This window comes from Hemitrygon akajei, chromosome 10 (genome assembly GCF_048418815.1).
Source record: "Hemitrygon akajei chromosome 10, sHemAka1.3, whole genome shotgun sequence".
In the NCBI taxonomy this organism is placed as follows: Eukaryota; Metazoa; Chordata; class Chondrichthyes; order Myliobatiformes; family Dasyatidae; genus Hemitrygon; species Hemitrygon akajei.
In genome coordinates, this window is record NC_133133.1 from 161,771,127 (window position 1) to 161,794,813 (window position 23,687).

At 40.3% G+C, this 23,687-nt stretch overlaps 1 protein-coding gene across 1 annotated transcript in view; it reads left to right on the forward strand.

Moving 5' to 3' along the window:
• cped1 (cadherin-like and PC-esterase domain containing 1) overlaps positions 1-23,687 on the forward strand; it is a 245,869-nt gene that overhangs the window by 209,513 nt on the left and 12,669 nt on the right. Inside the window, exon 20 of the mRNA XM_073059544.1 lies at positions 4,475-4,562. Within this exon, the coding sequence (XP_072915645.1) occupies positions 4,475-4,562 (88 nt within the window). The remainder of the gene's footprint in view (positions 1-4,474; positions 4,563-23,687) is intronic.

The following is a 23,687-nucleotide window of genomic DNA, read 5'->3' on the forward strand; positions in this document are numbered from 1 at the left end:
GCTGGAGGAGCTCAGCAAGTCAGGTAGCACCTTATGGAAAAAGAGTAAACAGTCGACATTTTGGGCCAAGATACTTCTTCAGGACTGAGAAGGAAGTGGGAAAATGCCAACATTTTGTTAGTAAGTGGGGTGGAAAGGAGAGAGACTAGCTGGAAGGTGATAGGTGAAGTCAGGTGGGTGGGAAAGGTCAAGGGCTGGAGAAAAAAGAATCTGATAGGAGAAGAGAGGACCATAGGAGAAAGGGAAGGAGGACTCCAGTTTATCGACTACAGCTTGGCATTCAATACAATCATCCACTCAGTATTCACCACTGAGGCATGTGCACCTCCTCTTGCAACTAGAGCCTTGACTTTCTTATTGGAAGACCAGTTAGTACAGGTCAATAATACTATTGCCTCCTCATGACAGTCAAAGATTTGCTGCTCAAAAATGCATGCTTAGCCTAACGTTCTACTTCACTCTTGACTTTGTGTCGAAGCGTAGCTCACAGGCCATTTATAAACTCACAGCTGACACTACTGTGGTTGGTAGAATCTCAGATGATGACGAGGATGCATACAGGAGTGAGATAGATTGGTTGGTTGAGTGGTGGAACAACCACCTTGCACTCATTGTCAGCAATCCCAAGGAACTGAATGTAGACTCAGGAAGAGCAAGTTAGAACATGCACCAGTCCTTATTGAGAGGTCAGCAGTGAAAGGGAGAGTAGCTTTAAGTTCCTTGCTGTGAAAACTGCAGAGGATTTGTCCTGTGCCCAACACATTGATATGGGGAGACCTCTTTTTCCCTTATTAGAGACAGTGCGAGAGCCTGGGGTATGTTGAACTACCAGGCGAACGAGTAGTCTTTGGGGTACTGCAAGTCTGTGTCTTTATTGATGCTTTGCTGCGCGCTTGAGTGCTCAGTGGAGGGTGCAGATGCTTTTTTGCCAGTGGGGGAGGGGGGTTGTTGCTTTGCTGCTGCTTGTGTGTAGAGAGGAGACGGGGGGGGCTTTGGGGTTCTAACATTTAACTGTCATTCATTCTTTGGAGCACTTCTCTGTTTTTGTGGATGTTTGTGAAGAAAAAGAATTTCAGGATGTATATTGTATACATTTCTCTGACATTAAATGTGCTTTTGCAGATTTCTACAGATGTGGGTATTCTGACTGGTTGCATCACAGCCCTGTGTGAAGTCTCTAGCTCTCAGGGTGACAGGAAGCTGCATGTGGTTGCTGACTCACCCAGTTCCATCACAGACACATTTCCCCACACCATCAATGACATCTTTAAGTGGTAGTGCCTCAGGAAGGCTGCATCATTAAGGATGCCCGCCATCCAGGACATATGCTGTTCTTGATACTATCATCAGGGAGGAGGTACAGGAGCCTGAAGACCCACACTCAATCATTCAGAAACAGATCTTCCCTGCCACCATCTGATTTCTGAATGGACCATGAACACATGAACATTCCTTCTTCCCCCTCTTATCCCCTTACCTGCCCATCACCTCCCTTTGGTGGTCCTCCCCCTTCCCTGGTCTTCTGTTCTCTCCTATCAGATTCCCCATTCTCCAGCCCTTTATCTCTTTCACCTATCAACTTCCCAGCACTTTACTTCACCCTCGCCCTCTCCTGGTTCCACCTATCACCTGCCACCTTGTACTTCTTCCTCCCCTCCCTCCCACCACCTTACTCTCATTTCTGCCCTTCCTTTCCAGTCCTAATGAAGGATCTCAGCCCAAAATGTCAACTGCTTACTCTTGTCCATAGATGCTGCCTGACCTACTGAGTTCCTCCAGCATTTTGTCACTACCCTTACTACTCCTTTTTTCTTGCTCTATTTCATAATTTATGCCTTTGCACTGTACCACTGCTACAAAACAATAAATGTCACATCATTAAAGAGAGTGAAAGTAAACCTGATTCTAATCCCAGCAACACGAGTTAAATGTAGATTAAATAAACTGCATGTTACTGTTATACTTTCCAAAAGCTGTCTGGACTTGAGGGATAAATAGTGTCTGACAAATCTAGTGAACTGTTCTATTTTTGAGAAGGTAAATGATACACTATGTGGTTTTCCTGAAGGCACTTCATTAGTTTCTGAAAGAAAGAGAAAAAAATGCTAACGAGGCAGCATAACTTTAAGGTGTTTGGAGGAACGTATAGGGGGATTGTTAACACAGAGAGTGTTAGGTGTGTGGAATGTGCTGCCAGGGTTGGTGGTGCAGGCAGGGGCATTTAAGAAACTCTTAGATAGGCCTCTACTTCCTGAGGAGATTGAGGTCCTTTGGAGTATGCAGGCCTCTCCTTCACATGTTCTACCAGTCTGTTGCCGCCAATACAATCTTCTATGCGGTGATGTGCTGGGGCAATGGCATCAACACAGGTGATGCCAACAGGCTCAATAAACTGTTTAGAAAGGCTGGCTCTGTTATAGAAGTCAACCTGGCCACACTGGATGAAAGCTGTGGTAGAACAAAGGGCCCTATGGAAAATCCTGGCAATTCTGGACAGTTTCTTACCCTCTGCATGTCACCATGGCTGAACTGAGGAGCACTTTCAGTAATTGACTCCAAAGAGCCCTATATGAGCTCATTCTTACACTTGGCTATTAGACTCTATAATGAGTCAACCTACAGCCGCAGAAGTGATGACCCTTTCTGTTAGACTATTTGAGGTAACTTATTTTTTATTATTTCTTCTTTTCTAATATTTGTATATCTGTGCACTTCTAATGCTGCTGTGGCACTGGAATTTCCTTTGGGATCATAAAGTATCTATCTATGAATGAAAGAAAAGTGGTGGGTTATGTGGGAGAGAAATCTTAAGATTGTTCTTGGAGTAGGTTAAAAGGTCAGCACAACATCGTGGACCAAAGCTCTTGTACTGTACTGTGCTGCTCTATGTTTTATGTTCTAATGTGGTTATTCCTTACCAGTTAGAGCCATGGAAACCCCTATTTATATTAAGTTTAGAGTATCATGTATGGGAAAGACTTGCTGCTCTTTGAGAGAATACAGTGCAGATTCACCAGAATAAGATGAGGACTCAAGGATTTAAAATGTGAACACCAGATGCAAACAGTTTGCATTTTCAAGGCGTTGATGGTGATGAAGGGACTCAGTCAGGTAGAAACTAATTCCCTGATCAGAACATTCAGAAGCCAAAGTTTACACCACATTATTACAGAAACTAGCCCCTTCCTGATGTACTCTTGGTGCTCAAATTTAATAGAAACTTAGTCTTTTCTCCCTCTGCAGAAGTCTGTGAATCAATTCAGAATTCACAACAGACAACAGATATTTTAGGTAAAGTTATCAATGGATATGGGTCGATTATCTGAGTTGACAAATCAGATGCAGTATAGTGGTCTGGACTTCCTCTCCTGCTGTGAAAATGATTGAAGAGGCATTACTTGCAGTATTTTCAAGTTAACTTGTTTTAGAACAACCATAGAACACTACAGCACAGTACAGGCCCTTCAGTCTATTATTTATAATCCTTATTTGCCCTTCTTGAACAGGGGAACAACATTAGCTTGCCAGTCCTCCAGGAGCTTGTATATGGCTAGCAAGGACACAAAGATCTTGGTCAAGACCCAGCAATCTCATCTCTCAAAAACCCATCAGACTCTGGGAACATCTACATTAACTTTTTTCAAGATACTCACCCACACCTTATTCTTTATCTAAACATGCATTCTGGCATCTTAGCATACTACGCAGTGATCTATTTATTGGTGAATACCAATACAAAGTACTCATTTAGAACCCATGTCATATCCTGTGCTTCCAACCACATGTTCCCTCCTTTACACTTGTGTGGTCCTACTCACTCCCAAATTATCATCTTACTCTTGATGTCGGTGTAGAATGGCTTGGGACTCTCTTCAATTCTGTTTGTTAAGGACCTTTCATGTCCCCTCCTGGTTCCTTTATATTCCTGAAGAGTCCTGTTCCATTTAGATTTTTGAAATCTTACACACTTCCTCTTCCTTCTTGACTAAATTCACAACCTCTTCCATTACCAAAGTGCCTTCACCTTGCCATTCTTAGTCTTCCATCTCAATGGAACATATCTGTCCAGTATTTTGTGTAGACATGGCCAGGCTTTCCACAAAAATACACAATTCCTGTTATTGGTGCTATATTACCTTCCTCTTGTTGGAACCTGTGTCCACCTACCCATTCTACACTTTGGTTCTTGAGCCTTCCATCAGTTTTCAGTTTGTACATCAGAAAGAGGTGCTCACTGAGCTGTTCACATCCCTCCCTATGATCATTGCTCTGGACAGACGGGGTAAGGCAGGTTTACCATTGAAATTATCAGAGAACTACTTTCATGACGAGAATGTTTTAATCCAACATACTTTGAGTAAGGATTAAGTCAACTGAAATGGTCAATTTTTGAATTATTTATTAAAATACACAATAGAAAACTCATAGATTTTTAAAATCTTTGTTTATACATGGCCTACATTTTGTTTTACAGACAGAATCTTTTGAATATTCTGGTAATCATAAAATCTATAGGAATGGGATTTCACCTGCCAGTGGATGGAATCCGATCTTTGTCTTTGGTAAGCAAATTATTATTTCTTGGTGTTGTTGGGTTTATGTTTTGTAGAGCTGCCCATCAGAACATGGTCCTATGCTGCTTTGGATATAACATGTTTTTCTCAAAAACATGGTCTATTTCCATTGACACTAATATTAAGTAGTGAGTGTTATTAAGCTATCAAAGAAATTATGCCATACGCATATACTATTCATCCACTCTCAAATGTTATCACTTTAGTCAGACCTTTAAGAATAATATCTGTTGAGTTCAACCCTAGATAAGCTATGATTAAATGCTGTTGCATAAACACCATGTTAAAACACACAAGAGCAGAACGTCATTTGCAGTAGTGCTCTTTCAGTGAGAACTGCCAACCTCACTTCAAAATGTGGCAAAGGTTATGTGGGACACCCATGAAGGAGGTGGCTAGATTGCAAGCCTTTGATATCCCATAGCCTTTGAAATGTTTAGTCTGACTTCTATTTGTGAGTAGTTAAGACTTTTCAAACTGGTAAAAATGTACTTATACTGAAATGCTCAAGAAATATTGAACCTATAATTCAGCTTGTGAACAGTACATATTTTCATTAATTGATCAAAGATTATAAATGAGTAAATTTTCCTTGCATTGCCTGGCCATAACATATTAATGGTGCATACAGTAGGTGAACATCATCACCTTAAGGCTGATTTATACTTCTACATCAAATGAACACCGTAAGTACGGCATAGCTGTGTAAACTACACTGTACCCTACGCCATAGCCTGACTCACACCTCTCCAAAAAAGCTACTGTGTGTCGCAGTGACGCAGACCGCAACAACTGTGATTGGTCCGCTTGGTAGCATCTCATTTCCTCCTCCTGTCTATAGGCATACTGTGCGTACGTACACTGATGCAAAAAAAATGGTTGGAGACAATGAACCAAATCATCAAAACTACCTGCTGACATCTGAAAATATTTGAAATACACTTCCTCATCCATGTCTCTCAGTGACCGGACAAGCACAGAAAATTCACCCTCCTTCTGCCTCAATCCATTCAATGGTCATACATACCATCTCCTCCGACGTCTTCCCTCCTTTCTGCGTTGCAGTAATTTCAATAAAAGTAACCCTTGTTCAGCATTTATCAGCTCCAACTCCAACATGCGACGCAGGCACACCGACGTACAGGTATAAATGCTCACAACACAGCAGGCCACTTACGAAGGTTGCAGCGTAGGCTACTACACAGATGTATAAATCAGCCTTTAGGATGCTACAGTGCTGTAGCAGTTAGCCCAACACTATTACACCTCGGAGAGTTGGCATTTGGAGCTCAAATCCAGCGTCCTCTGTAAGCACGTCTGTCCTTCTTTCCGTGTGCACATGGTTTTCCTCTGGGTGCTCTGGTGTCCTCCCACAGTCCAAAGACTTAAGTAGGGTAATTGGTCATTGTAAATTGTCCCATGATTGGGCTAAAGTTAAATCTGTGGGTTGCTGGGCAGTACAGCTTGAAGGGGCAGAAGGACCTGCATCTCAAAATAAAATTAAATAAATAAAATTTTGCGCAGCAACATCTTATCTGACCCTACGCATTTTAATTCCAGTAGATATTCACAACAAGATTCCCCATTGTCATTAAGTATGTCTTTGAGCAGGCATACAAACACTTCCTGTCTGGGTCTTGCCAGTTAAGGGCTTGATGCACCATCAATAACTCTCTCTGAGACGTAAAGGCGAGATATCGGCTTTTATTGACTGGAAAAGGAACAAGCAGTGGTTGACCACCATACTACATCCTGGAGACTGAGAGGCCGGGCTCAGGCCTCAATCGCCTTTATACAGGGGTCTGTGGGAGGAGCCACAGGAGCAGTCAGCAGGGGGCGTGTCCAGACAGGTATATGTAGTTCACCACAGGGCTGTAGATAACAAATGGCTTAGACTTTTCATGCCATCAATGTTGATTATGCTTACATCTTTCAAAGGGACCAAAAATGCCATATTAGGTTCTGGAGTGACAGTTAAGAGTGGTTGTGCTGTTAGCAATGCCAGCTGATCTGGTCAAGAATATAAGTGATTGAAAGTGAAATTAAAGGTAGTTTCAAAGTCTTTCAAAGCTCTAGCAAAAGCCCATTTTCAATTAGTGCTGTAATGAACATAGAAGGCAACCAAAGGACACCCCCCCCCCAATGTTACAGATAAATGAAATAACATAAATCAAGGTTTAAGCCATATTCCTTTCATGTGCATGTATTTCCATTATAAGTGGTACTAACGAGCAAGCCAGGCATAGTTTCTCAGATGGGTCAATTTCTGCCCCTGCCTGTCACTAAGCCAGTGAAACATTAATGTAAATTTAATCCAGCAGCTGGCTTTCAAATACTGATTGTGTATCCACATTTATATTCCTTCTCCTATTATTTTTTGCTTCTCACTCAAACTTCGATGAACTCCTTTACTCAGTTCCCGTCTTTCGAGCAAAATTTGGTGTCTTTTGTTCCATTTCACTTGCTTGTACAGTATATTAAGTGTACAATCTTATATGTTACTCTTAGACTTTGGGAATCGAATTATAATGAGGCTAGCATCAATTAAAATAATTATCAATTCTTAACAAGTTTATGCGGGCTATGGTAACGATCAGTCCTTTAAAATGAATAGTAATGTACTCTAAGGCACATCATGTATTTTCTCCCCCAATTAATCAAAGATATTACCTAAATATAGCATAGACCATAAGACATAAGCAGTTGTATGTTCTTTATCTGTATTAAAACATTTCTGCATTGAACCATGTGAATGCCTGCAAGTTGTACATTGAGGGTTAATAACCGTCCTCTAGATTGCCTCTACTCTGGAAATTGAAACATCAATGCTATTCCTCACCTGCTAAACCATGCAGTACGTCAGCACCGGGGTTTCTGTAAGGCTATCATCCAACCGTATGGGTAATGTCTTTTACAAATCATTTTCTCAGTGGATTTGAGACATCTGGTAAATTAGACAGAAAGCTATCTAAATAATTCATCATGCAAAGATAGATAGATCATTGAACCAGTGAGCTTTTCTCATGAATTTGATTGCCCTACTCTTAGTTTCTATGGTTTCAAATGGTACTGATGAAAATGTTTCCTATGTAATTGATCCTTTGTACATTGAACTTGCACTTTTAGAATGAGTTCCCTTATTTTATGCCTCTAATCCCTTTATTCTAATCTTCGTTCATTTGTTTTTCTCTAAATTGGTGCCTATTTCTACCTCTGCATGCTGATGTCTGATGTTTTTCATTGAACGGGTTGGTTTCACAACTGTCTGTGGGGAAGACAAATTTCAGCATTGTATACAGCATACATTGATAATAAATGTTCTGAGAACCTTTGAATCTTGATCTATTCACTTCCTCACTCTTGTGTTATTGTTAAACATACCACTATGCCACGAATGAAAACACAAACAAAAAGGCTGACATTTGTGATTGGAAAACTATTGCATCACAGCATGATTTCACTAAAACGGGTCATTGATAACCTCCAGCTACAATTTAAAGGGCCAAGAAAGACAACATTTACAGATGTACGTACCTGGTATTCTCTTCACTGAGAGGTGTGAATAATAACGTATTACCCAACTCTAGGTATTGGTCAGACATTGCGGAACAATATATTTTGAAGAAATATATTTCCTTCATTATTGCATTTCTAACAGCAGCTGATAAGGTATTTATTTTGTTACTTGTGTCCAAGGGAGTATAAATCATCTTGTTGCATTTACATTGCAACGTACAAGCAAAAAAGAGCGGAAATGTGGGAGGATATTAACACTAAGATTGTATATATAATTGCTTTGTATACATGTATGTGTAGTCAGATACACAATTGGATCAATGTACAGTCAGATATGCAATCAGCTCAAATTGTATTGATCAATCCGATGGCCTGGAGCCTGTTGGTCCTGGCCTTACTGCTTGCCAAACGTAACAGCTGAAAAAGTTTATGGTTGGGGTGGCTGGAGTTCCTGAAGATCCTCTGATCCCTTTTTATGCACCTTTTTATGCTGTAAATGTCCTGAATAGAGGAAAGTTCACATCCACAGATGTGCTGGGCTGTCCGCACCACTCTCTGCAGTACCTTATGACTGAGGTTTCCCATACCAGGCAGTGACACAATCAGTCAGGATGCTCTCGATAGTGCCCCTGTAGAAAGCCCTGAGGATTTGGTGGCTCATGCTGAACTCCTTCAGCTGGCTGAGATGCGAGAGGTATTGTTGTGCATTTTTTCCACAACTAGCCGGTAGGTACAGTCTAGGTGAGATCCTTAGTGATGTGTATCTCAAGGAACTTGAAACTACTTGCCCTCTCAACTACAGACCCATTCATGTCAATAGGGGCTAGTCAGTCTCTGCTCCTCCTGTAATCCACGATCAGCCCCTTCGTTTTTTCAACATTGAGGGAGAGGTTGTTTTCTCAGCACCACTGTGTCAGGGTGTTGGCTTCTCCTCCATAGGCTGTCTCATCATCGTTGGGAATAAGGCCCATCAATGTCGTGTCATTTACAAATTTGATCAGTACATTGGAGCTGTGCGTGGCAACACAATCGTGGGAGTAGAGGAGTGGGCTTAGGACACAGTCCTGGGGGACTCCTGTGTTGCAGGTCAGAGGGGCAGAAGTGAGGGAGCCCATCTTTACCACCTGCCGGCAATCTGGCAGGAAGTCCAGGTCTTGTACTCTAATCTTATTTGATTTATTTTCTAAAGGAAGCAATCAGGTTGAAATTGCTGTTTTAAAAAAAAAGTTCAATATAGTTTTGCTTTGCCCAATCCAGTCAAAATTGGCACTAATTAGAATCAATCTAAACCCACTGTAAAATTCTCAGATGAAGAGAAGGAATGATCTTTATTCAATGCATCATGGAGACAGAAGCATAGTAGTTAGCACAGCACTTTAGAGAACCAATGTCTCGGGTTCAATTCCCGCTGCTGCCTGTAAGGAGCTTGTACGTTCTCCCCATGACCGCGTGGGTTTCCTCCCACAGTCCAAAGACGTACTGGTTGATAAGTTAGTTGGCCATTGTAAACTGTCCCGTGATTAGGCTAGGGTTAAATCGGGGGTAGTTGTGTGGTGTGGCTCAAAGTGCTGGAAGGGCCTTTTCCACACTTCTGGACTTTTCCCATAGAACTTCTGGACGTCTCAATGGATGCATTCAGATTCCACATGTACATGCAGAAATCTTGCACGCTAATCTGTACTTAATTTTTAAATGAAGGAATCAGTTTTTAATTGCTGTGTAAAAAGTTCAGTATAGTTTTGCTTTATATCCTCTAAAAATAACATTTTTGATTAAATGTATTCAACAGGATGCCACTGGAAGTCTTAAGTTATCGCTGATAATTGACCAGTACACCACTGCACATTGCTTTGCTACATGAAATCTACCAAAGTAATTGTGTTACTTTTGATAGGAAAAGCAGTTCTTCACTAGCTTAGTTAAGAAATTTAGAAAACCTACAGTTCGGATAGGGTCAACAAAAGGTTCACTTTTCAGCAGATTAATTCATATGACAAATTAATTTCCAAGTCAGCTTAACCTTGCATAGTTTTCCCGAGTTCAATCAGTCGAAAGTTAATTATAAATCATTCAGACATTTCCAGAATCATTTATAATCAATGGAATTGTCATTATATCGAAACACAAAGCTAAAATTAAACAGTTCAGAACAAATATTTTAATCAGTTTATCATTTGCAAAAATCATGACCAGAATGATCTTAATAGCGACATATACAAATTCCAAATTTTAGTTTGGAGGTAAACAAAGAAAAAATTCTTACAACTTTGAGGTTAACTCATTACTTCCTGTCTAATAATTTTGGAGAGTTACCACCTCCCCCTGACAGAAGCATATATGCCAGCAGACAAAATGCCTCCCGTAGCAGACATATGTTAGGAGATAACATTTGGGGGAGATTATTATTCACCATGACCTGAAAATATACATCTTGTGCAGTTGTCAGCATGATTAAATGTAAGTGTGCTATCCTGCTGTTCTGGGCCAGTGCTCCAAAACTGCTAATCTATGGAACTGTAAATCAACAATGCGAGCATACACCTGCTTTGCTGAGTCAAATGTACTGTAATCAAACCTATTCCTACCTGGCGCGCAGGACTGCGCATGCAGTCTGGATTGCAAATGACCTGTCTCTGACTTAAGAAATACCCCATCACTTATTCTTTCAACACGTATGTATTACTTTTGAATAACTTATGAATTCCCCCAACATTACAATTTTTTTTAAATGTTGTATGCTCCTTGTTACACAAATAAATAAAATACAAGGTCAATCAGCCCATTGCATTAAATACAGATCCTTAATTTTAGAATATCATTTATCATAAATAAATAAGTACAGCACAGGAGCAGCCCTTTTGGATCAGGATGTCTGCACCAAACACAAGTCAAATTATGCCTACACATGACCCATATCTCTCCATTCCTTGTATATTCATATGATAATCTCAAAGCCTCTTAAATGTCACTATAGTATCTACTTCCACCACTGACCCTGCCAGGCTGTTCCCAGCACCTACCAGTCTCTGGGAGGAAATAAAACTTGCCCTGTTCATCTCCTTTAAACTTCCCCCCTCTCTCCTTACAATATCCTCTAGTATTTGGCATTTCTGCCCTGGAAGAAAGATTCTATCTACCCTGTCTATGCCTCTCACAATGTTATAAGCTCCTATCAGGTCTCCTCTCAGCCTCTGACATGTCAGAGAAACCAAATGGCCTACTCCTGCACCTACTTTCTATGTTTCTAAACCAACCAAAGTGTGCCCAATCTATCTTGATAGTTCGTAATCTTTAAGCTAGTCAGCATCCTGGTAAACCACACTCTCCATACTTTTCCTATGATGGGGCTACCTGAATTGCACACAATGCACCAATTCCGGCCTAGCTGTAGCTTTACAAAGCTGCAGCATTAACTCCTAATTCCAATCCTCAATGTCCCTACTAATGAAGGCAGGCATGCCAAATACTTTTACCACCATCTACTTGCATGGCTACTTTCAGGGCGCTTAGGACTTGGATCTCAAGGTCCCTCTGCCCATCAATGCTGTTTAGGATCCTGTGTTACGTGTATAGTTTTTCTTTACATTTGGCCTCCTAAAGTGCATAACCTCACACTTGCTCAGATTAAAGTCTTGTCACTCTCGGCCCATGTCTGTAAATGAGTGATATATCTATGGAGCACCTGATATTTAAAACAAATCACAAAAGTAGCAATTTGCATTAAAGGATGTAATGTCGAGGCTTTGTAAAGGCACTGGTGAGGCCTCACATGGAGTATTGAGAGTAGTTTTGGGCTCCTTATCTAAGAAAGGAGGTGCTGACTTTGAAGAAGGTTCAAAGGAGGTTTACAAAAATTATTCCGGGTTTGAAAGGGTTACCTTATGAGTAGCATTGATAGTTCTGGTTCTGTACTCACTGGAATTCAGAACAATGAAGGGGGATCTCATTGAAACCTATCGAATGTTGAAAGGCCTTGATAGAGTGGATGTGGAGAGGATGTTTCCTATGGTGGGAGAGTCTAAGACCAGAGGACACAGCCTCAGAACATAGATGAGGAGGAATTTCTTTAGCCAGAGAGTGGTGAATCTGTGGAATCTGTTGCCACAGGCAGCTGTGGAGACCAAGTCATTGCATATACTTAAGGCAGAGGTTGACAGATCCTTGATTTTTCAGGGCATGAAGGGTTACAGGGAGAAGGCAGGAGATTGAGGCTGAGAGGAAAAATGGATCAGCCATGACGAAATGGCAGATCAGACTCGATGGGCCAAATAGCCCAATTCTGCTCCTATATCTTACGGTCTTAAAGAGAATGAAATTGACTGTTTCTGAGTCTTGAAATAGTATTGAATCATTCACTGCTTTAAATTGTTTACCTTATCCATACAACCCTAGATACATAGAACAGACAAATGAAAAGGTGGGCTAAATAAGATCTACTTAATGTGAAACACATTCTCGTTCACTGCTCCAAAAGATTAGCTGTATTCATTTAGAATTTTTTCCCCCAGTTACAAAATTACAGCATGGGGAGGAGTGAGACAAGGAAATTATCTGTCCACAACTCTTAAGACTTTAGAACCTTAACCTGCTTGCCTATGCCAGGATTAAGTGGTATTCACCCCACACTTCAAGTGGCCTTGTTGATACACAGTGACACCTTCACAAGAATGGAAATGCAGATGAGAACGGAAGGTGTTGTTAAGAATGCTCCAAGGTCCTCTCTTGAGAAAACCCAGGGGCAGTGCCACCATTTAAGTAGCAGTATATGGGGCACGTAAGCATAAATTACTTGTGTGATTATGGACTAATTGCCACCTAGAGTTCTGTTCGCACATTAGTTAAGGAAGGAATAGTGACTATTGGCTCTCGCAATAGGAAATGAGGGACAGGTACTGCAGTTGATGAGATGTAAATTCACATTTTCTACAGTTCTTCATCATGATTCAGTTTCAGGTGGGAAGATAGAAGAGAATCATTGTCTCCTATCACTTAATAGAGTATCAACCATTCATAGGTTAGTTACATAAACACTGAACCCAGCTACAAGTGATGCAATGGCTAGGCTTGATATGTTCGGCTTAATACAAGGAATTCTGTAGCCTCATTCCAAAAAGAATGTGCACTTGGTTTTCACTGTTATTTCTTGAAATATCCTGCCCTTTCTGGAAAATACTAACCGTACTTCACAAAATTTTTATTTAACTTGCTATTTTTGATATCATGTGCTGCTATCCAGTAACGTCCTTGAGTTTTGCTGGGCACTAGTGCCAATGAAGTTTTGTAAACACTCTTGCTGTGGTAACTTTGTGTTGCCCTGGTGTCCAAGTTTTGCACTTTTCTATTCAAGTCTGCAGTATTCTTAATTTTAAAAATATTTCTTAAGATCAATTGTCTGTAGTTCAACATTATAAATGATACACTCACTGATCAAATGGAGCAGTAAATTTAGTTTATCTGCGGTCCTCCTTATTCTGTATTGTTACACATGTCATTATAGGTGTACCGTAGTTTTAAGTGCTTCAGTAACAAAGGATACCTTTGTATTGAATGGCAAGTAATTCTATTTGGGTCAGAAAGAAAATTAGATTCCTTAGCATAAAATAGTTTTCTCTCTTGAGGAGTTTCCATTAACTTTGGATACATTAGATTGCTTGACTCTGTTTTAAAGTGGTCAATGGCATTTCTTTAGCATTGTTCTGTTACATGCAATTATGCATCTGGCTCATTAGAAGGCTCATGTTTACTGTGTCTTTTTGGTTGATTAAGTAAATACAGAGGGAGGTATTATTCATCAAGTCCAACAGGCAGCTTAATAAAGCAACAGTATATTTTATCAAGGTAGTAAAATCAGAGCCTCGTCTTTATATGACTATAGTGATTCTACGCTGCCTTCAGGAAGGCATTTGGCAAGTCCATTCTTTTCTCACAATTTTAATTGGCTTCTTTGCATAAAAATTGCATGCAGCACATCTAACTAGCACCATGATTAAAAGGTACAGGGAAACCCAGTAGGCAGACAATCTTGCCCTCGCATGTAATGAGGAAATTGTTTTTTTCTGATCTTTTATAAGATCATAAGACAAAGGAGCAGAATTAGGCCATTCCACCATAGCTGATTCATTATCCCTCTCAATCCCAATATTCTGCTTTCTATCCATATTCATTGACACTCTGACTAATCAACAAATTATCAACCTTCACTTTAAATATACCAATTGATTTGGCCTCCACAGCCATCTGTGGCAATGAATTCCACAGATTCACTACATTCTGGCTAAAGATATTCCTCATGGACTGTTTAATTTGCTGAGGTGTTGCAAATTTGCTGAGCATTATGCAATCATTAGCAAATGTAGCCAGCCGGTGGTATAGAAGCATTGGCGCCAGGGCTCCGATCCAGCCAGCCCCTTGCACACTTTCCATCCATACTGAGTTGAGCGTCGAGCTAGCAACTCAGCCTCATAAAAAAAACTGTCAAATGCTACAGAAATGGCAAAAACTGCCACCCAATGTGCCACAAGGCATGGAAAGGAACAACAATCACCAGCAAGCATTTGTGCTTCTGACTTGATAGAAAAGTAGTTTTTGATTAAGCACCTCAAATGGTTGCTTCTATGACATTGCTATAGGACAGAGGTTCCCAACTATTTTTATGCTGTGGACCCCTACCATTAACCGTGGAGCCCTGCTATAAGAGCTCTTTAGGGCAATGTTATAGAATTGATGTGTCGGGTCTCCAACAATCTCAATTGTCTTTCTTTAAGTGAGGTGTAACTTGAGACAATGGAGTGGTTTCCCTTTGATATCCTATTGACTTTAATCTTACAGTAGTGGTCAATGTCACATCAGTTCAAATGTAACCTTGATGTCAATGACAGTCACTTTCAGCATCCTATTCATCTGTTTTTATCCAAGAGATTTTGAGTTGAATAATTCCCAGAAAAAATTCAAACTGAGCATTTCTCAAGAGGGTTATTGTTGAGTAATTTATGCTTGAAGGCATTATGAACAAAACCTTGAAGACTGCGGTGGCTCTCCGTGTTCTATAGTTCCGATGAGCAGTTTTCCCTTTTGCCAGGTGGATGAGGTGTTGTACAATTTAACTAAACCGAAGTTGGTTTTCTAGCATAAGTATTCAGGATTATCGACAGAATGTTGACTGGAACCATGGCCTTTGCTGTAGTTAGGGTTGTTAGTGGTGTGAAATCCTCCTGCTTTGGCGTTTTACAAAGACCACTGAGGGTGAGAGGTAAAAGATTTTGTACAAGGGCATCATGATGGAATACAGTCCAAGAAATAGAGAATGGCAATAGTTACAACAGTTATGAAATAACTGCTTCTGTGTTACTAAGTCTTAGAGTAGATTAAAGGGTTGGTCTAATAACATGGTGGGTCAAAGGACCTGTACAGTGCTTCACTGTTCTATGTTCCACATGTACACAAGACAAATGAGACACTTTAAAAAAAAAAACCATATTTGCTAATAGTGGCAGAACAGTCTGTTTCCCAGCTGTTTAGATCAAATATGCAGTTACTTATTCATATTTTTATAGATTTCCATTGGGAAATCCCCTACCTGTGGGAATCAGTACATAATACTCTCTTGGGGAAAAATTATCTGTAAGTTGGATATTTGTGGAAGACTGAGTTGCCAGTATGCAACCTTCCCTGTATGAGGATGTTCTAATGAGCCAGATTATCAGTTTTAATGGCAGCATTAGGTCTTGGTGCAAAACCTCATATTTCCATCTCTAAGAAATGTTCATATGTAGCACAACGGGTATAGGCTTGCATATAATATGTGACATTAAGAATGTAGATTATTGCCATGTTTTTCTTGATGCTTCCTAATTATGCTGCAGACTAATTTAATCTTGGACTGAGTCAGTGGTGCACAGGTACACATTCTCCAAAAAGCCCTGGATCAACATAATCACAAGTTATCAGAGAGGTACTTCCTCACACCACTCTCTTGAAAGGCTGCCCTAAAACTCAAACGTAAATATGAACACAAAGTACACTGCAGATGCTGTGGTCAAATCAACATGTACAAACAAGTTGGATGAACTCAGCAGGTCAGGCAGCATCCTTTGAAAGGAGCGGTCAACGGATGCTGCCCGACCTGCAATGTAAATATGAGCTTTCTAACAGAAGCATCAATGCTTGGAAACAGGCCCTTGCTGGCCATCAAGCAACCATTTAAGCATACAACGTAAACCCATTTAATTGTTCCCACAACAATTTCCAAATTCTACCACTTACTCACATACTAGGGCAATTTATGGTGGCCAATTAAGCCATGAACCCACATCTTTGGAATATCAGAGCAGGCTGTAGCACCCAAAAGGCATCAGAAAAATTTTCAAATTAGACTCAGTCAGCACAAGAGGTCCAAGTTGATCTCCGGGCACTTGAGTTGTGCAGCACCGGTCTACTAACTGTACAAAAGTGTCACTCCTCAATGCCACAAAACCTTTTCTCTGTATACCATACATCTAGAAAGTCTTTGCTCATTTTCTCTGGAACACCAACCAAGAAGCTTCATTTTCTACTTTAAAACCATCAGAGATCTGCCAAATTAATTTTCTTAATTACACTCCGTCTTCAGAATGAAGTTAATAGCCATATAGATATTAAAAGTGCTATATCATTCATAGCAGGAGAATCTATTTTAAAGCAGCACCCATAAAATGCTGGAGGAACTCAGCAGGTCAGGCAGCATCTCCGGAAAGGAATATAGAAAGGAACAGTCGACATTTTGGACTGAGATCCTTTATCAGGACTGGAAGGGAGGAGGAAGGCAGCAGGATAAGAAGGAAGGGAGAAGGAGTACAAGCTAGAAGGTGATGGGTATAACAGGGTGAATTGCAGTGAGAAGCTGGGAGGTAATGGGTGGGAAAGGTAAAGGGCTGAAGAAGAAAGAATCTGATAGGAGTGAAGTGAACCATTGGAGAAAGGGAGGGAGGAGGGGCACCAGGGGGAAGTGATAGGCAGGAGAGGGAAAGAGAATAACTGAGAGGGGAGCCAGATTAGGGGATGGAAGAAGAGGGAAGAATAAATCAATTTTAAAATTTACTGATATTAATGCAGTGAAACAAATACATTAACTTCAATGAATTAAAGCCCATACCAAAATAGGGAACTAGGGATCTCGTGTGAGCATTTGAAATGTCCAATTATTGCCAAAAGCGATTGCTGATAAAAGTCAATAAATAAAAGTGTAGGATTCAAGGCTACATAAAATGTATAAGTTTCACTGCTTAAAATCAATGACATAGGGTCAAAAAACTGGCAGTTATACAATTTAAACATAGTTAATTATTTAAGAAACTTCCTTACATTATTGATTGTGTCTCATTGAAAAACCCCATAAAATAGAGTATTATATTTGAGTATGTATAGATTGTCACCTGATTGGAACATCTGAAGTTAATTCTGATTACAAATTACGTAATTTTTGAATGTAAACACACTCCTGCAAGATTGAATGTAAATTCTTGACTGCAGGATTAAAACTTTGAATATCTTGCTCCAATAGAACCAAGTGGCTCAAATGTTTAATAAAAACATTATAGCTGAAACAAATCTAGAGCTGTCTGCGACAGCAGCATGTGACAACCAGTTTTACTTCTCTTCAAAGGGCTAGTTATAACAGCAAACTTGCACTTCCACCTTGGCTGAACAACTTCGTAATAGACTAAGAAAACTGTGCTGCTCCCTGCATATAGCAAGAGTGCTGTATGAGGTCATTCTTATCAAAGAACATAGAACACGTACCGCACAATACAGGCTCTTCGGCCCACAAATGTCTCTGCCTTAGAAATTACTAGGCTTACCCATAACCCTCTATTTTTCTAAGCTTCATGTACCTATCCAAAACTCTCTTAAAAGACCCTATTGTATTCGCTTCCACCACGGTTGCCGGCAGCCCATTCCACGCACTCACCATTCTGAGTAAAAAAACTTACCCCTGACATCTCCTCTGTATCTACTCCCCAGCACCTTAAACCTGTGTCCTCTTGTGGCAATCATTTCAGCCCTGGGAAAAAACCTCTGACTATCCACACAATCAATGCCTCTCATCATCTTATACTCCTCTATCAGGTCACCTCTCATCCTCCATTGCTCCAAGGAGAAATGGCCAAGTTCACTCAACCTATTCTCATAAGGCATTTGAAAATGCAAACACAAGGAAATCTGCAGATGTTGGAAATTCAAGCAACACACAAAAAATGCTGGTGGAACGCAGCAAGCCAGGCAGCATCAGAAGGAAGAAGCACAGTCGATGTTTCGGGCTGAAACCCTTCGTCAGGACTCAAAGTCTCTTGAAGGGTCTCGGCCCGAAACATCGACTGTGCTTCTTCCTTTAGATGCTGCCTGACCTGCTGCGTTCCACCAGCATTTTGTGTGTGTTGCTCATAATACATGCTACCCAATCCAGGCAACATCCTTCTAAATCTCCTCTGCACCCTTTCTATGGCTTCCACATCCTTCCTGTAGTGAGGCAACCAGAACTGAGCACAGTACTCCAAGTGGGGTCTGACCAGGGTCCTATATAGCTGCAACATTACCTCTCGGCTCCTAAATTCATTTCCACGATTGATTAAGGCCAATACATCTTATGCCTTCTTAACCACAGAATCAACCTGTGCAGCTGCTTTGAGTGTCCTATGGACTTGGACCCCAAGATCCCTCTGATCCTCCACACTGCCAAGAGTCTTACCATTAATACTATATTCTGCCATCATATTTGACCTACCAAAATGAACCACTTCACACTTAACTGGGTTGAACTCCATCTGCCACTTTTCAGCCGAGTTTTGCATCCTATCATTGTCCTGCTGTAACCTCTGACAGCCCTCCACACTATCAACACCTCCAATCTTTGTGTCATCAGCAAACTTACTAACCCATCCCTCCACTTCCTCATCCATGTCATTTATAAAAATCACGAAGAGTAAGGGTCCCAGAACAGACCCCTGAGGCACCCCACTGGTCACTTGCCTCCATGCAGAATATGACCCATCTACAACCACTCTTTGCCTTCCTTGGGCAAGCCAATTCTGGATCCAGAAAGCAATGTCCCCTTGGATCTCATGCCTCCTTACTTTCTCAATAAGCCTCGCATGGGTTACCTTATCAATTGCCTTTCTGAAACCCATATACCGCTACATCTACTGCTCTTTCTTCATCAATGTGTTTAGTCACATCCTCAAAAAATTCAATCAGGCTCATAAGGCACAACTTGTCTTTGACAAAGCTATGCTGATTATTCCTAATCATATTATACCTCTCCAAATCTTCATAAATCCTGCCTCTCAGGATCTTCTCCATCAACTTACCAACCACTGAGGTAAGATGCACTGGTCTATGGTCCTGGGCTATCTCTACTCCCTTTCTTGAATAAAGGAACAACACTCACAACCCTCCAATCCTCCAGAACCTTTCCCGTCCGCACTGATGATGCAAAGATCATCGCCAGAGGCTCAGCAATCTCCTCCCTCACCTCCCACAGTAGCCTAGGGTACATCTCATCCAGTCCCGGCGATTTATCCAACTTGATGCTTTCCAAAAGCTCCAGCACATCCTCTTAATATCTACATGCTCAAGCTTTTCAGTCTACTGCAAGTCATCACTACAATCACCGAGATCCTTACGCGTAGTGAATACTGAAGCAAAGTATTCATTAAGTACCTCTGCTATTTCCTCCGGTTCCGTACACACTTTCCCACTATCACACTTCATAGGTCCTATTCTCTGACGTCTTATCCTCCTGCTCTTCACATACTTGTAAAATGCCTTGGGGTGTTCCTTAATCCTGCCTGACAAGGCCTTCTCATGGCCCTTTCTGGCTCTCATAATTTCCTTCTTAAGCTCCTTCCTGTTAGCCTTATAATCTTCTAGATTTCTAACATTACCTAGCTCTCTGAACCTTTTGTAAGCTTTTCTTTTCTTCTTGTCTAGATTTATTACAACCTTTGTACACCATGGTTCCTGTACCCTACCATAACTTCCCTGTCTCATTGGAACGTACCTTTGCAGAACTCCACACAAATATCCCCTGAACATTTGCCACTTTTCCCTCCGTACTTTTCCCTGAGAACGTCTGTTTCCAATTTAAGCTTCCAATTTCCTGCCTGATAGCCTCATAATTCCCCTTACTCTAATTAAACACTTTTCTAACTTGTCTGTTCCTATCTCTCTCCAATGCTATTGTAAAGGAGATAGAATTATGATCACTATCTCCAAAATGCTCACCCACTGAGCAGTCTGACACCTGACCAGGTTCATTTCCCAATACCAAATCAAGGACAGCCTCTCCTCTACATAATCTTATCTACATATTGTGTCAAAAAACCTTCCTGAACACACCTAACAAACTCCACCCCATCTAAACCCCTTGCTCTAGGGAGATGCCAATCGATATTTGGGAAATTAAAATCTCCCATCACAACAACTCTGCTATTATTACACCTTTCCAGGATCTGTTACCCTATCTGCTCCTCAATATCCCTGTTACTATTGGGTGGCCTATAAAAAACACCAAGTAAAGTTATTGACCCTTTCCTGTTCCTAATCTCCACCCACAGAGACTCTGTAGACAATCCCTCTATGGTGTCCATCTTTTCTGCAGCTGTGACACTATCCTTGGCCATTAGGCTCTACAATTAGTCAATCTACAGCTGGGGAAGTTAACTTATTTCTTATTCTTTCTTACTTCTCTTCTGATATTTGTATATCTGTGTACTTGTAATGCTACTGTGACACTGTAATTTCCTTTGGGATCAATAAAGTATCTATCTATTTCACAAATTATGAGGCACAGCATTTTAGAAGAAGTTTCTGAATTTTTAAGTACAAATTCTGGGGAATGAAAAACAAATAATAGCAATAATTTTTAACAGTAACATCTGCTATCCAGTTCACTCCTAGAATATAAGAAAGAAAAGCAAAAATAAACTCTACCAGAAGTTAAGTCTGCCTTGCCATTCTGTAATATTTGTCTGAATCCACTTTCCCACCAGATTACTGCATCCTTTGAAAGACTTTGGGACATAATGGGAATCATCTTCAACCTTGAACAAACTCACCCACTGAGCATCTAGAGCTGCCCAAGGTGAAGAACTCTTTGACCATCTGCTTAAAGAAATTTATCCCCACCTCCATCTCCAGTGGCACATTCCTTATTCTGAGACTCTACCCTACAACTTCTAGACTCACTGAAATGTTCTGTTTCTGACTTTCATATATTGTTTGAAAATGAAGGAGATATAGAAGTACTATACAATAGCTTTATAATAAGAGCGGCACACACAAAATGCTGGAGGAACTCAGTAGCTCATTCAGCATCTATGGAAAGGAGTAAACAGTTTGGCATTTGGGCCAAGATTCTTCTTCAAGACTCTTGTAATAAAGTACTGTGCTAGCCTTCAATGGATCAGAAATCCATATACTTGATTTCTTATCTTCCAAAATTTCCCTGCATCTTTGAAAGGAGAAGATCTTGGTCTTTTTGTCTTTAAATTCCAGCTATAAGACCCTCGTCATGGGCAAATTTCAAAAGACAGTATGTGTACAGCACTGGAATGCTAGCATAGGTTTTGCATTCAAGTACTTTTTTTTGACAAGAACTGGGCCCATAAACCTCAAGCAGTGTGAGAGTGCAGTGAGCTAAGCAAAGCTGACATCTACTGTATCCAATCTCAGCTACAGTCTATGGAAGAATGCCAAAAGAGGCCAGCCATTCCCCAGGCTTTTTGCTGTGTTCTTCTGTGTTACTCCATAACAGCATTGGCATAAATCTGGAAATTGTTTACTTGTTTACCCTTAATTCATAACTGAGGAGTGCAGAAACAACACAAAAGTAACACAGTGATCCTTAATACCACAAGATTAGAACAATTATCAACAAAATCACATTTACCAAATAAAGTGCTTGCTTTTTATCAACTATATTATACTGTAAACCAACTTACTTTGAGCCAATAACCATCCATCAAAATTAGATATTGCCACTCATTCAACTTGAGATTCATCAACTCTTCCATTTAATCTTTTTAAACATTATTTAGAGATGGCATGCAGAAAAGGCTCCTCTGGCCCAATTAGCCACACCGCCTAGCAAACCAATTGTTTAACCCTAGCTTAATCACAGGACAATTTACAATGACCAATTAATCTACCATTGGTACATCTTTGGACTGTGAGAGGAAACCAGAAGAAATCCAAGCTACAACAACACAAAATGCTGGGGGAATTCAGCAGGCCAGGTAGTATCTATGGAAAAGAGTACAGTCGAGACCCTCCATCAGTTCTGAATCTCCAAGCATCTGTAGATTTTCTTGTCTGCCAGAAGAAATCTAAGCACTTACAGAAAGAACATACAAACTTTCTTAGAGAACACCAGAATTGAACTCTGAACTCTGATGCCTGGAACGGCAATAGCGTTGTGCTATGTTACCATGGCACCTTTTACTTAGTACTTCAGTTCAGTACTGCCATTTGCCTAATGCAAGTTCATATCAACTCTTTTGATGTTAACAATACTCTTCATTGAATATTTCCTCACATTTGTGACTTGAAGAAACATTAGTGAAGCTGAATATTTGGTTTTATAATTGTTTTGCTTTCAATGACTTGATGCAAATAGATTAACTGTGTGCATTATTTATTTATTATTGAGACCTCTGAGACATTTACAATAGGAATGAGATGTTCATTGTCTAGTAGCCAGCTACAGGATATATAGTTAGAAATTTGGGAGCAATTTCAAAATCATCTGCTTTACCATTTTGTATTTTCTCTCTAAGATCAATATCAGGGAGTTGAAGTCTCAATTCTGAGTTATCAAAAAGATCCTTTATTTATATTCTCCTTGGTGAGGAAGAAAACAGAAATCTATTCTTTTCTAAATTAAAATTACCCAAATACTGGAATGTGAAATCCTTGCAACAGCAAACCAACCAGCTACATCTATTTTTTATATAAAATAAAACAAGAACACCGGAAACACTGAGCATGTCAAGCCGAATTGTGAGAAGAGAATCAGAATTAACTTTCAGATAGGTTCTGAATGCTGACTGAAAACTCAAGAGGCTGCTGATGCCGGAATCTGGCTTGAAATTCAGACTGTTTCTTTTGTTGAAGGTGCTACCTGACCTGCTCAGTGTTTGCAGCATTTTCTGTTTTTATTTCAGATATCCAGCATCTACAGGATTTCAAATATCACAACTTCCATTGTTTAACAAATAACCAGTATCAAAAATCTGATTTATGATTAGTGACATCTGCTTTTTTCTTGATCTACTACATAGCAAGTAACCTCCAAGGTGGTTGAAATGCATGCACTTTCAAAATGAAATGAGCAAGATGCTGTATTGATTTGCTTCTGACTATGCCTAACAAGGTGTACAGAAACATGCAAATGAATTTGTAATACTGCTTGAAAGCGCCTATGGATTATCTTTGCAATTCCACTAATGTTGTTAATCAGATACTCCATGGGCAAATTGCCTATGTGTTATTAGCAGTGACACATTGAAACAGATGGGTGCCTTCTGCCAAGTTGGAATTGGACTCATGTTTTATTACTCTGTG